Source organism: Panthera onca, chromosome A2 (genome assembly GCF_046562875.1).
Source record: "Panthera onca isolate mPanOnc1 chromosome A2, mPanOnc1 haplotype 2, whole genome shotgun sequence".
Lineage (NCBI taxonomy): Eukaryota > Metazoa > Chordata > Mammalia > Carnivora > Felidae > Panthera > Panthera onca.
In genome coordinates this window covers 6,942,280-6,957,006 of record NC_138340.1, presented here as the reverse complement: position 1 = coordinate 6,957,006, position 14,727 = coordinate 6,942,280, and the positions used below count along the sequence as shown (strand labels likewise).

Here is a 14,727-nt window from a genome sequence, read left to right as displayed (position 1 = left end):
TTTAAATTTTCAACTGCTGTTGTGGGCTGGGGGAGAGGAATGGAGGGTGCTGTTAGGTTTTAATTGATTCCAGCCCATGGGGGACCAGAAGTGCTTGTCAAATGGTTAATCTTGTTTCAGTTAACTACAGCTGTGGGATGGGGGAAGGATGTGATGCCAATAATCCTTTCTGCCTACTTTGAGTAGCCAGGGAACTCATGCCTTACTGAGAGTGCAAATGTTTGAAATAAAACTTTCCTTTTTTAAAGTTTATTTGAGAGAGAGAGTACAAGTGGGGGAGGGGCAGAGAGGGAGGGAGAAAGAGAGAATTCCAAGCAGGCACCACATGGTCAGTGAGGAGCCCAATGTGGGGCTTGAACTCACAAACCTCGAGATCATGACCTGAGCCAAAATCAAGAGTCGGATGCTTAACTGACTGAGTCACCCAGGCGCCCCAAAACAGTTTTCTGAAACAGATAGTAAGTTCAGTTTTTAAGTTTCATCAAAGGAGTCTATGAAAATTTTAGATGACAGTAGTTGAAAAGCAGCAGGATATGGGGTCTTAAGCATAAATTTGAGATCCCAAACTGGACATTTGCATGTTATCAACTTAGAGATGAAATTTAAGTTCAAGGGGATGGATGGGTAGATACAGAAGGCACAGAATAAGGCAAGAAACAGGCCAGGACTGATCCTGAAGGACAGTCAGCAGTGGGAGAAGAGGCTGAAAGAGAGTAGCCAGGGCAGTAAGATGACCACTGGGAGGTTGTGGTCACAAAAGCCCAGGGAAGAAAATAACTTACAGAGGAGAGCAGTGATAGAGTTTTTCCAAGGGACCAACTTAGTCAAAAACAGAAATCCATTCACTGGATTGGTTCTCATTAATTCTCTTCAATCCTTGGCCATCTTGGCAGAATAGTGTCAGTGGACTGGTGGTGGTGAAGGTGGTGGTGCGAACCAGGTTGGAGCATATTAAGGGAGGTGAGGAAATGGGGAGAGTATGAGGGTAGACTACCCTTGCAAGAAGTTTGGTGGTGAAGAAGAGTGAGCGGTAACCAGAGGGCTAAGTGGGACATGAGGCATAAATTTGTTTCAAGATGGGAGTTAATTATGTTTAAATATTAAAGGTATAAGTACCCTGAAACAGAAGTTGGTGGTGTTACCCAAAACTGGGTTCACCTTGTGGTGGGTATTGAGTCAAAGGACACAAGTAAGCCAAAGAATAGGAAAAGGAAGGGTTTTACTTACAACGAATAAAGGAGAACATGGGCCATTTCCCAAAGCAGTGTCTCCTCCAACAACAAAGCTGGAAGTTTAAGCTAAGAGCACATACACATTCATGAATGGGCCTGTGCAGTGGGGAATCATGCATGGAATTGGGGCGAAAGTCACCTGAAGGTGATAGAGTCCAGGTCTTAGTTGATGGAATTCACAAGGCCGGCGAAGGTCAACATCATCAGTTCTTAGGCTCCCGTTTGTTGTCTGAGTGATCAAAGGAGTTTAAATCCTGCAAAGATAACTCAAGAATGTGGTTTGGGCAAGTAGTGCTGGTCAGGCACAGATTGCAAGGTGGCCTGGGGCCTGAAATGGCTTCTTATGTCAAAAAAGCTATGTCTCACTTTTTCCTGGGGACCCCTAACTCTTTCTGCTTACAGTGGTGATGGAAAAGAAGAACCAAGGAATAATCAATAGAGTAAGCTTTCTGAGAGAAGATATGAAGGGATAAGACCAATGATTCTTAATGAGGGCAATCTTGCACTCTAGAGTACATTTGGCAATATCCGGAGACAAGTGTAATTTTGCAACTGGAGGGGATACTACTGACATGTACTGGGTAGAGTCTAGAGATGCTGCTAAGCATATGGGCGCCCCCAGAGCAAAGTATCCAGTCCCAAATGTCAGTAGTGCCAAGGATGAGAAGCCCTGGCATAGAAAGGTAAGAGATATTGGCTTTTGGTAAGAAGGAAGAGAGGTGCCTGGCTGGCTCAGTCAGAAGAGCATTTGACTCTTGATCTCAGGATTATGAGTTTGAGCTCCATGTTGCATGTAGAGATTACTTAAAAATAAAATGTTCATTTATTTATTTATTATTATTTTTAATGTTTATTTGGTTTTGAGACAGAGAGAGACAGAGCATAAGCAAGGAAGGGGCAGAGAGAGAGAGAGAGAGACCCAGAATGTGAAGCAGGCTCCGGGCTCTGAGCTGTCAGCACAGAGCCTGACGCGAGGCTCGAACTCACAAACTGTGAGATCATGACCTGAGCCAAAGTCGGCTGCTTAACCGACTGAGCCACCCAGGCGCCCCTAAAATGTTTCTTTTTTAATAAATTTTTTGTTTAACGTTTATCCATTTTTGAGACAGAGAGAGACAGAGCATGAACGGGGGAGGGTCAGAGAGAGAGACACAGAATCTGAAACAGGCCGCAGGCTCTGAGCTGTCAGCACAGAGCCCCATGCGGGGCTCGAACTCACGGACTGCGAGATCGTGACCTGAGCCCAAGTCGGCCGCTTAACCGACTGAGCCACCCATGCGCCCCATAATGTTTTTTTTTTTAAGGTTTATTTTTGAGAGAGAGACGCAGGGCACAAGAGGAGGAGTGGCAGAGAGAGAAAGAGACACAGAATCGAAAGCAGGTTCCAGCCACTGAGCTCTCAGCCTAGAGCTCCATGTGGGACTCGAACTCACAAACCATGAGATCACGACCTGAGCTAAAGTGGGACACTAAACTGACTGAGCCATCCCGGCACCCCTAAAATCTTTCCTTTTTTTTTTTAAGGAAGACATCTTGTCTGGAAAGTGAAAGAAGTCATGATGGTGTCGGACTACTTTTGAATTCGTGGCAAAGAGAGGAACGATCCTTCTCATCATTGTCACTATTCCTCTGTGAAGTAAGATATCAGATCATTTGTTGTGGAAGAGGGAAAGTGGAGACCATGTGAAATTCAAAATCCCGGACAAATTGTGAAAAGAGTTTTGGATAACTAGAGGGTTAAATTGCCAGTGGAGCTTTTCCTTTAGTGTTGAAGGCCTGTTTAGAGTAGACAAGACCTCAAATTTTTAGGGCTTCCCATATAACTGGTTAGGTGGGAATCATCCAGGTAGGATAGACAGATGGCTGGAATTATCCAGAGCAGGGGTTACAGCAGGACAGACAAAGGAACTGGAGGTTTTGGGAAATATATTATTGAAATGATGGGCCATGGCATTTTATATGTAGTGTCAAGGAAATGGGGGTTATAAATAGCAACGTAATTGGAGGATGGACAGCTTGGATGCCTCTCTGAGGTAAAAGAGCAGGTGCAATACAGATTAAAAAGTGAACAGGGTAGAAATATAGCTACTATGTTCAGAGAGTTCAGGGATGCCCGACTTTTTGCTCTGGAGAGGTTAAGAGTGTTAGTGACGATAAATTCAAGGTTTGTAACTGAGATGCAGAAGCCATGGATGTTTGCTAGTTTATGCCCAAGAACATAGAATCCTCTTGAATCAAGGCAGAGAGTCAAAGAGTAGGAGTCAGGTGCCTAGTTTACACCCAAGAACATAGAATCCTTTTGAATCAAGGCAGAGTCAAAGAGTAGGAGTCAGGTGCCGATGACTCTAATGAGTCAGGTCTATGTGTTGGTGCCATTGCAGATGACAAACCAGTATAGTTGCTCAACGGAGATGGGATTTTTGACAAATGATGGGTAATGTGGTTTGATGATATGGTAGATTTGCCTTAGGGATGAGGAAGATCAAGAACCCCTACCATATTGCTTTGAGGTTGTCCAAGGCAAGGAAAACAAAGACCCAGGATCAAATTACAAGTTTGCAGGTTCTTTTGTTAATGTTTCTTGATTTCAGAGCCCTGACTGCAGTGGACCATAGATGCAAGAAAAAGAGCATCCTGGGCATGTTTATTCAAAGACTTGCAAAATGGCAGCCACACATCTGTCTTCTGGATTTGGTAAGTTCCTAGGATAGATGCTCTTCACTAGAAATACGCGGTCTCTCCACCCCAGGTGGGTACAGAAGCAGGGAGCTGAGTAGCCACAGAGGAGAACTGGGAAGGCAAGGCTGAAATGCGAGGAGGTGGTGTGGAACTCTACAAACTCTTGGAGCCTCATAATTTGCTCATGTATGATTCAGTGCCCTTTGGGATTTTGGAGGAAAGACAACGCACATCTTGGGGAGATGGAAGAATATTTAAGGGTGGCACTTCATTATCCCATCCTTTTGTTCTGTAAAGTTGGGAAAGATAACTCCATCTTTCTGAGTTTCAGTTTCTGTGCCTAGGAAAATTGAGACTAAATCCATTCCTCGTGGGTATTAAGGCACCCTAGTTTCTGGCTCTGGGGGACAGGGCAGGTTGCTCTGGATAATATGCTTTGTGTGTGTTGTGTGTGTGAATGTGTGTGTGTGGGGGGGTGACTCAACTGATGTGGGGCAATTTCTAGGCTCGTGAGTGTCAACAATATTGGATGTGCCTAGACTCCCATGTCACCTTGTCTTTTATCTCTGCCTGTTCTAGACCCTGCTCATGCCCATGCGAGGGTCACAGAGGTGGAGAACATCCACTCTGTGTTACAGGTGAGTCAGGAATCTTTTTCTTTCTCCTACAATACAATTCTTTCCTGGAGTGAATGTGTTTCCTGCCAACACTCTGGAGTGTTAGCCTTAAAAATAAAACTTGTCAGTGATTTTACCAGCAGAAATGGGTTTATTCAGGAATAGCAGAGCATTGCAGTTTGGGACAAGAAAGCTATAGCAAAACTATGGGCAAGTCTGGAGAACAGAGAAGGGGAACCTCTTTCATAGAGGAATGGAGGGAGTTGGAAGGCTCCTATAAGCAAACTATCTATTGAATAAATTGGGAGTTCAATGTATGGTAGCTTTCCATTGGCTAAGTTGAGGCAGTCTCATTCCCTGGGCTGTTGCTTAAGGAGGAGAAAATCTTTTTTCCTCCTGCTGGGGTAGTAAAGGAAGGATTTGCGAGATCCGACTCTTCCGGTTGGGTCTGCAATTGGCCACTAGGGGTAGGGGGCGAGAGCTCCCCCTGCTGGCTTCCCAACACCACGTCAGTGAGGTTTCCCTTTGAATTTTCGTAGGAGCCTCACAACCCATCCATGATCTTGAGACCTGATGGCAGCTCAGGGACTTCCAACAAAGTTCTTCCGCTACTCTACTATATACACATTTTTTTTTTCAGTCATCTTTGCTGCCTAATGATGTTAGGGGAAGTAAAAGGATATAAAATGTATGGTCATTCTGTGTGGAAAAATATTCATTTAGCACGTATTTTACTTGCAGTGTGTTCAAGTCTGTGGTGGATCCTGGAGATAGAAAAAGCGTAAGACTGTAGGGAAGCCTGGGTGGTTCAGTCAGTTAAGTGTGCAACTCTTGATTTCAGCTCAGGTCATGATCCCATGGTTCATGAGTTCGAGCCCCGCGTCGGGCTCTGTGCTGACAGCTCGGAGCCTGGAGGCTGTTTTGGATTCTGTGTCTCCCTCTCTCTCTGCCCCTCCACTGCTATGCTCTCTCTCTCTCTCTCTCTCAAAAGTAAATAAACATTAAAAACAATTTTTTAAAAAGAAGTGAGAGGGAAGAGGACTGAGTCCTAGGATTTTGAAATTACTATGAAAGAGGTCTTTCATTCTCAGTGAGGTCACCATGACCCTCTTCCCAAAAATGCTGGTGGGGTTGATTGCTGGTTGAGACAAAATGTGTTAATTATTTTAGAACTCAATAACCTTTGAGGATGTGGCCATGGACTTCACCGAGGAGGAATGGGTGTTGTTGAATCCACGTCAGAGAAAACTGTACAGAGATGTGATGCTGGAGAACTACAGAAACTTGGCATCGCTGGGTAAGGCTGACACAATTCCTTCCTTTATTTATTGAGTTTGAGCATGGATTTCTGGCATGCGTAAGTCCCAGTTACCTTGTGGTATAGGCTATAGGTTTCTTGTAGGTTTTGTTTTGTTTTGTTTAAAGTTGGCTTTTTATTTTCTTTTAAATGCTTATTTATTTTTCAGTGAGGGAGAGACAGCGTGAAGAGCAGAGAGAGAGGGAGACACAGAATCGAAAGCGGGCTCTAGGCTCCGAGCTATCAGCTCAGAGCCCAATGCGGGGCTTGAACTCACAGGCCATGAGATCATGACCTGAGCCAAAGTCAGATGCCCAACTGAGTCAGCCACCCAGGCACCCTTCTTGTAGGTTTTTGTAGATTTTTACATTTAAGAAAAATAGCTTGTATTAAGATATCATTTACCTACCCTAGTTTAGCCATTTAGAGAATACAAAGCAATGTGTTGCGTATGTGTGTCTGTTTTGTGTTTTTAGCACATGCAGAGTTATACCACCATCACCGCTGTCTAATCCCAGAACATTTCCATTGCCTTGCCTACAGGGCATTTCATTCCTCCTCAGTTTCCAGATCCTTGCAATAACTTATAGATTTGTCTATTCTGAATATGTCATATTAATGGAGTCATACCACATGTGGTCTTTTGTGATGTGCTTCTTTCCCTTAGCATCCTATCTAAGTTCATCCATGTTATAGCATATATCGCTACCTAACTCTTACTTATTGCTGAATAATATTCTGTTGTGTAAACATAACACATTTTGTTTGTCCATTCACCAGTTGATGGACATTTAGATTTTTGGCACTTGCTACTATGAATAGTGTTGCTACAAACATTCATGTAATACAAGTTTTTCTGTGGATATATGTTTTCATTTGTTTTGGGTATGTGCCTGGGAGTGGAATTGCTGGGTCATTTGGTAACTCTCTGCTTAACATTTTGAAGAACTGCCAGTTTTCCAAGTTGGCTGTATTATTTTATTTACATTTTCTCCAGCAATGTATAAATGTTCCAAAACCTCTACATTCTTGCCAACACTTATTTCTGCCTGTCTTTTTGTTTATAGCTATCTTAATGTTTTTAGAATGGTATCTCATTGTGCTTTTGTTTGCATTTACTTAATGACTGATGATATTAGGCAACTTTTCATGTGCTTATTGGTCATTTATATATCTTTTTTGGAGAAATATCCTTTTAAATCCTTTGCCCATTTAAGAATTAGATTGCCATTTTTTTTTTTCTGTTGAGTTGTGAATGTTCTTTATGTATTCAGGATACTGATCCCTTATCAGATATATAATTTTACAAACTTTTTCTTACATTCTGTGTGTTGCCTTTTCACTTTTTTGGTGGTATCATTTGTGGCATAAAGGTTTAATTTTAATAAAGTCCAACTTATTTTCTGGACTCTCAATTCTATTCCAATGGTTTATATATTTTTTAAAAGTTGGTTTATTTATTTTGAGAGAGAGAGCACAAATGGGGAAGGGGCAGAGGGAGAGAAAGGGAGAGAGAGAATCCCAAGCAGGCCGCCTGCACCACCAGTGCAGAGCCTGATGTGGGACTCGAACTCACGAATCGTGAGATCATGACCTGAGCCGAAGTTGGGTGCTTAACCAACTAAACTACCCATGTGCCTCTCCAATGGTTTATATTTCTATCTTATGCCAGTTCCATGCTGTTGGTTGCTGTCATAGCTTTGAAGTAAGATTTGAATTGGGAAATGTATGTTCTCCAACTTTGTCTTTGTTAAGATTGTTTTGACTATTCTGGATCCCTTGCATTTTCATATGAATTTTAGAGTAAGCTTGTCAATTTCCACAGAGAATCCAGGTGGGATTCCAATGTGGGAAGCCACATTGAATCTGTAGATCAATCTGGAGAGTTGCTAATTTAGCATTATTAATTATTCCAGTCCATGACCATGGGATGTTCTCTCATTCATAGAGGTCTTTATAAATTTTAATTAATTAATTATATTTAAAATTGAAGTATAATTAACATATATTATATTAGTCTCGGGTGCACAATAGAATGATTCCACAGTTTCATACATACAGTGCTCATTAAGATAAGTGCACATATGCTTAATCTCCTTTACTATTTCACTCATCCACCCATCTCCCCTCTGGTAACCATCTGTTCTCTGTAGTTAAGAATTTGTTTTGGTTTTGGTTTGTCTTTTTTTCTTTGTTTTGTTTCTTAAATTCTACACATGGGTGAAATCATATGGTATTTGTCTTCCTCTGGCTTACTTCACTTAGCATTATACTATCTAGATCTACCCATGTTGTTGGAAGTGGCAAGATTTCATGCTTTTTTATGGTTAATATTCCATTGTATATATATACCACATCTTACTTATTATCCATTTATTTAGTCAATGGACACATGGGTTGCTTCCGTATTTTTGCCATTGTAAATAAGGCTGCAAAAAACATAGAGGTGCAGATATCTTTTTGAATTAGTGTTTTCATTTTCTTTGAGTAAATACCTAGTAGTGGAATTATTGGATCATACGGTAATTCTATTTTTAATGTTTTGAGGAAACTCCATACTGTTTTCCACAGTGGCTGCACCAGTTTACATTCCCACCAACAGTGCAACCCTCTTTTTCCTCACATTCTGACAGATGTGAGGTGATAGCTCATTGTGGTTCTGAATTGCATTTTCTTGATGATTAGTGAAGTTCAGCATCTTTTCATGTGCCTGTTGGCCATCTGTATGTCTTTGGGGAAAAAATATCTATTGGAATGTTTGTTTGCTTGTTTGTTTGTTTTTTTAAGTAGGCTCCTTGCCCAATGTGGTCAAGAGTCACATGCTCTACCAACTGAGCCAGCCAGGCACTACTGTAGTGTCTATCTGGTTTTGGAATCGAATGAATTTGGAAAATTTCCTTCTTCTTCAATTTTTTTTAATAGTTTCAGAAGAATAGATAATCACTCTTTAAATGTTTGGTAGTGCTTTAAGTGTTTGCTGAGCTATCAGCACAGAGCCCGATGCAGGGCTTGAACCCACGAATCGTGAGATCATGGCCTGAGCCAAAGTCAGATGCTCAACCGACTGAGCCACCCAGGCGCCACCCCTCTAGTGTACTTTTAATTTAAGTTATTGGGTTCTTCATCCCTGATTGGTCATTTTTATATTTTCTACCCATAGAGATCTGTAGGTTCTGTTAACAATGTATTGTAATTCTCAATGCCTAAGTCTTCTGTGAAATTTATCCTTAAGCGTTTTCTTTCTGATGCTATTATCAATGGAATTGTTTTCTTAATTTCATTTCCATGATATTCATTGCTGGTATATAGAAATAAAATTGATACATTGTACATGATTTTTTATCTTGTAACCTAATAGTTTTGTGTGTGTGTGTGTATTCTTTCAGATTTTCTACTTATAAGCTCATGACATCTGTGAATAGAATTGGCTTTTCTTCTTTCCAAACTGGATAACTTTATATGTATTTTTCCTTGTCTAGTTGCCCTGGATAGAACTCTCAATATAATATGGAATGTAAGTGGCCAGAATGGACATCCTTTTGTTGTTTGTCGTCCATTTAGTCTATTTATAACAGATGATTTTAAATCTTTTCCTACTAAGTCCAAAATGTGGGCCTTTTAAGGGACATTTCTTTTTGGCTGCTTTTCTTAGCCCTGTATGTGTGGTATACTTTGTTTCTTTGCATGTCTCAATTTTCTCATGAAAGTAACATTTTAGATGACATATTTTATCAACTCTAGTATCAGATGCCTCTGCCATCAAGATATATTGTTTTTATTATTGGTGCTTATTTGTTTAGTCACCTTTCTAGCTGAATTCCAAAGATTCTGTAATCCCTGCAGTGTTCAGTCACAGACTTTTCTCCTACCTTTTCTCATTAGAAACTGCTTATTTTCATTTTTAAGCCTGGTTTCCTGGTCATTATAATTTAGTAGTCCAACAATGATTAGTAATGCTTTCTTAAATGCCTTGCCTATGTCTCTTCATGTCTTACTAAGTAGATCTGTGTAAGGAATCATGCCTTTAAGCTTCAGGTAACTTATAAGACAGGTTATTTTTCACTTTCTACTTGGGCAGGGTCCAAAAGTCAACCAAAGCTAAGTGACTTGGGTCTTAGCCATTCCTAGATCTTTCCTGGGCATGTCCATAGCCTTGCTTGCGCACATAATTCTGGATCTCCAGGAACTTATTGGAGCTTTTCAAATTCCCCAAGGTAATGCCTTGGGGGTAAGAGCTTTTTTCCTGCTGAACTCTGAGTAGAATCCAATAGCCACAACACCCCGAGAATATAGGTTTTCTAGGGAGCTGCGAGCTGAGAAAAATAATAATGACTGTATTCTGGGGCTGATTCTTTTAACAGAGCCAGATCTCTTTGTTGACTGCAAGGCTGGTGGTTTTTAACCATGATTCCATGGAGCTGAGGAGAGGGGAGTAGAAATAATCTGAAGTTAAAATGTCAAAGACCATCTTCTCTTACCAAAGTTCATTGATTTTTTTTTTTCTTGGTTAGACATTTTTCCATTTGTTCTTTAGCTTTGGCTAATTTCTAGAGTTCTGAATTGATTCTATTTGTTTGGCCCATCATTTGTTGTTCCAGTGGGAGAGACGAGCTAAACGGAATCGTCATCCTGTCATTCTGAAAGTTGATCTCCCAAGTGCTTGACTTTTGCTTTGTCAGCTAGAAATTTGTTGTAATCATGTTGCTGCTCCTGAAGTCACACTTACCTATCTTCAGAACCTCAAAGATGAAGTTGTTACCACAGTTTTGTGGTGGTTTTGTTGTTACCACAGTTTTGTGGTGGTTTTTGTTGTATACTGCATGGGTCTCTCATGTGCATTGTTCCCCATTATAGAAAAGCAGCTCAGCAGACCTGCTCTGATCACCCAGATGCAGCAGGAAGATGAAATGAAATCAGAGACAAGAAATCACCAAGATACTTGTTCAAGTGAGCAGTGGACATATATGAATGTTTTGTACCAGATCTGGTGGGGCTGAGAGGGAGGTATGTTATGAAAAGTCAAACAGGAAACTTAAACCAAATACCCTTTAAATTTGAGGAGAAAGCAGAGACCGTTTGGTGTGGGCTTATTTGTGTAACTTCAGCATTCTCTAGTATTTGGCTTTTAACCTGTCATACTTTCTTATGTTCTGAAAGAAAGACCTGTCTTGCCTTTTAATATTTACATTTAGAATCACTGTCTAATTCTTCCCATTTTGCATATATAGCCTTGGTCTTTGCCTGTTAACATAATTTTCAGTCATGATAGAACGTTCCTCAGTAAATTATATAAAACACTAAGGCATGTAAATATCATTCCTTTGATCAAGAATGTATTTTTCTTGCACATTGTCTTCCTAAGGTTAGGGTCTATTTGAAGAGAAGTCCACACGGGTCTTAGTTGTGTCCTAAACATCCCATCATTTAAATTTTTTTAATGTTTTATTTTATTTTTGAGACAGAGAGAGACAGAGCATGAACGGGGGAGGGTCAGAGAGAGAGGGAGACACAGAATCTGAATCAGGCTCCAGGCTCTGAGCTGTCAGCACAGAGCCCGACGCGGGGCTCGAACTCACAGACCATGAGATCATGACCTGAGCTGAAGTTGGAAGCTCAACTGACTGAGCCACCCAGGCGCCCCCATCCCATCATTTTATATTCTAGGTTGTTTCTTACTTGTCTCAGATTGGACTTGGGGTTTACCTGCTTTTGCCAACATATTGTCACCACTTCTTTCCCAAAACTTACTTTCCCCCCAATTTGTTCAGATGGGATAGTTCTCCCTAAAACCACACAATCACAACATAAACAAGATGTTTTGGAGAAAGAAGCACTACATGGCAAGAAGGTAAGAGTCATGTGAGAATTTCTTGCTCTCTATTAGAAGTCCAGAATTCCATGTAATGGAAAAGGAACTCATGAACTAAGGGGTAATTTGAGGTTCTTATTTTAACAATAGAAAACGGAAAATTCTATAAATCATGAGTTGGAAGGAAACTCACGTCCTAGCTCTAAAAATGGTTTCAGAGAATCCCCAAAGTAAATACATTCATAATGGAAGTTAGACATTAAATATTTAAGACATAATTCACTCCAAAGCAATTATATGTTAAACACTAAAGAGACCCTGTTGGGAGCCATCTGGTGTAACATTCCTCTTATTCATGCTGATAAACTCAGACAGGAGCTGTGTATATTCTCTAAGAAAATACTAAGTAAACTCTTATTCTAAGTGTATGTCAGAGTTTATGTTGGGGGGGATTCTCAAATCAATACGATTGATGTGATAAATCTTGTGATCATAACTCATTTTAACCAATAGGAACAAACTCATGGAGGCAGACCCATTGAACGGAATAAAATTGCCTTGTGCATGAAATCTAGCATTGCCCAGAATCAGAGAATTCATCCCAGAGAGAAACCCCATCAACGCCTTCACCCTGGGAAACCCTTTAGAGATTGTTCTCACCTTAACCCACATGACAGTGTTCATTCTGGGGAGAAATCCTATGAATGTAAAAAAGATAAAAATACCTTTATCAGGAGTTCTTTCTTAGGTGCACATGAGAGAGAACATACAAGAGAGAAATCCTATGAATTCAGTGACTCTGGCAAAGTCTTAAATTCAACCTTCTACCTTAAGAAGCATGAAAAAACTCACATTAGAGACAACTCTGTTCAAGGTAGGCAGTGTAGTAAAGTATTACAGAGCCGCTCATCTATCACATTGCACGTGAGAACCCACAGTGGAGAAAAACCTTTTAAATGTAACCAGTGTGGGAAAGCCTACAGTTCAAGCTCTTATCTTAATCGGCACAAGAGAATTCACTCTGGGGAGAAGCCCTATGGATGCCGTGACTGTAGAAAAACCTTCAGAGATAGTTCACTTCTTAGACAACATGAAGAGATTCATTCCAAGGATAAACCCTACAAGTGTGATCAGTGCAACAAAACATTCAGTAGAAGGTCTAGGCTTAACACGCACAAGATATTACATACTGGAGAGAAGCCCTATGCCTGCAATGATTGTGGGAAAACCTTCAGTATTCTCCCGTACCTTAAAAGACATAAGAGAATCCATACTGGAGAGAAATCCGTTGTGTGTAACCTCTGTGGAAAAGCACTAAGTAGTGAGTCATACCTGAAGACACACCTGAGGATACATACTGGAGAGAGACCTTACAAGTGTGGTCAGTGTGGGAAAACTTTTAGAATGAGCTGTAATCTCATAGTGCACAAGAAGATGCATGCTGGAGAGAAACCGTGTATATGCAAGGTCTGTGGGAAATCCTTCAGGGACCACTCGTGCCTGAAAGAACACATGAGAATTCACACTGGAGAGAAACCCTTTGCATGCCATCAGTGTGGGAAAACCTTCAGAGTGAATTATTTCCTCATTTTGCACAAGAAAATTCACATGAGGACGAAACAATATGAGTGTAAGGAATGTGGGAAAGCCTTCAGTGGTGTCTTATCTCATAGGAGACATATGAAAAAGCACACCAGGGAGAAGAAACCCTTCAACTGTAGTGAGTGTGGAAAAGCTTTTAGGAGGAATGCATCCCTTACAATACACATGAGAACCCACACTGGGGAGAAGCCCTATGAGTGTGATCAGTGTGGGAAAACCTTCACTGTAAGGGGTAATCTTACCGTGCACAAGAGAGTGCATACTGGCGAAAAACCCTATCAGTGCAATGTCTGTGGTCGTGCTTTCAGTAAGCTCTTATCCCTTCGGAGGCATCATGAGAGCACTCATGCTGGACAAAACTCCTAGCAATGTCCCTTTGGAATAGTTCTTGAACTCTCGATCTTTATGGCATACAAGCAAATGCAGAGAAAAACTGGATGTAAAGAATGAGACAAGGCCTCTGAATAATCTGTGGGAGAAATCTAAGTTATGTAATGATTGTGACCAATCCTTTATTCATCCCATAGATAAGTGACCGCTTGACAACTGAAAGGAAAAAAATTTAGTACCTCCAAGGCTTGTTACTTGAGAAAAATAAATGCCTAATGTTTTAAGCCACCATGTTTACAGTGTCTGTTCATGTGTGTCTTGGGAGGAAGGTTGTTTTATTTACAAATGACTGCTGTCACTAACCAATATAACCCACGTCAGGTTTAAAAAACTTTTTATATATATAATTTAAAAGTTGAGTTATTACAGGGGTAATAATAGGAATATAGGTGTGTTTATCTATTATTATCTTTATCTATTTGATAAAGACTTTAAGTTGCATTTGTAGTTCATCCAGATCATGTCTCTTAACCTACCATTTCCTGACACAAGGTCTGAAATGAATCTTCCCACCAAAATTGTGAATGGTTGAATCTTTGAAATTCTATACTTTTCACAGCACACTGTTTGTACTTAAGATAAGTGTTAAAAAATTTACAACCCAATGAATGTCTGACAAGGTAGAGTACATCTCTACTAACTACTACACACACTGGGCGAGAACTAGAACATTATCAGCACTAGAATCCTCCTTCACTGCTTCCTTCCACTCACTAATCACTCTAATTCCTGCCACCAGAATATAGGTACTCTATAGAATCATGCATTTTTTAAAAAAGATTTTATTTTATTAAAAATTTTTTTCACATTTATTTTTGAGAGACAGAGTGAGACAGGGCTTGAGCAGAGGAGGGGCAGAGAGAGAGGGAGACAGAATCCGAAGCAGGCTCCAGGCTCCGAGCTGTCAGCCCAGAGCCCGACACGGGGCTCCAACTCACGAACCGCGAGATCATGACCTGAGCTGAAGTTGGACGCTTAACCAACTGAGCCACCCAGGTGCCCCTGGAATCATGCATTTTAAGAGCTTCATTGAGGTATACTTTACATGTCGTAAATTTCACCCATTTGAAGTATAAAATTGAGTGGTTTTTAGTATGTTTA

General features: G+C 40.7%; 1 protein-coding gene across 1 annotated transcript; it reads left to right on the top strand.

Annotated features, from left to right (window-relative positions):
• Positions 1-3,847: 3,847 nt before the first annotated feature.
• On the top strand, positions 3,848-13,658 carry LOC132674292 (uncharacterized). Its single transcript, XM_060626961.3, has 6 exons — positions 3,848-3,926; positions 4,491-4,549; positions 5,699-5,825; positions 10,680-10,772; positions 11,594-11,673; positions 12,148-13,658. The coding sequence occupies exons 1-6, from the start codon at positions 3,848-3,850 to the stop codon at positions 13,600-13,602; spliced, it is 1,893 nt and encodes a 630-aa protein (XP_060482944.3). The 3' UTR covers positions 13,603-13,658.
• The last annotated feature ends 1,069 nt before the right edge of the window (positions 13,659-14,727 follow it).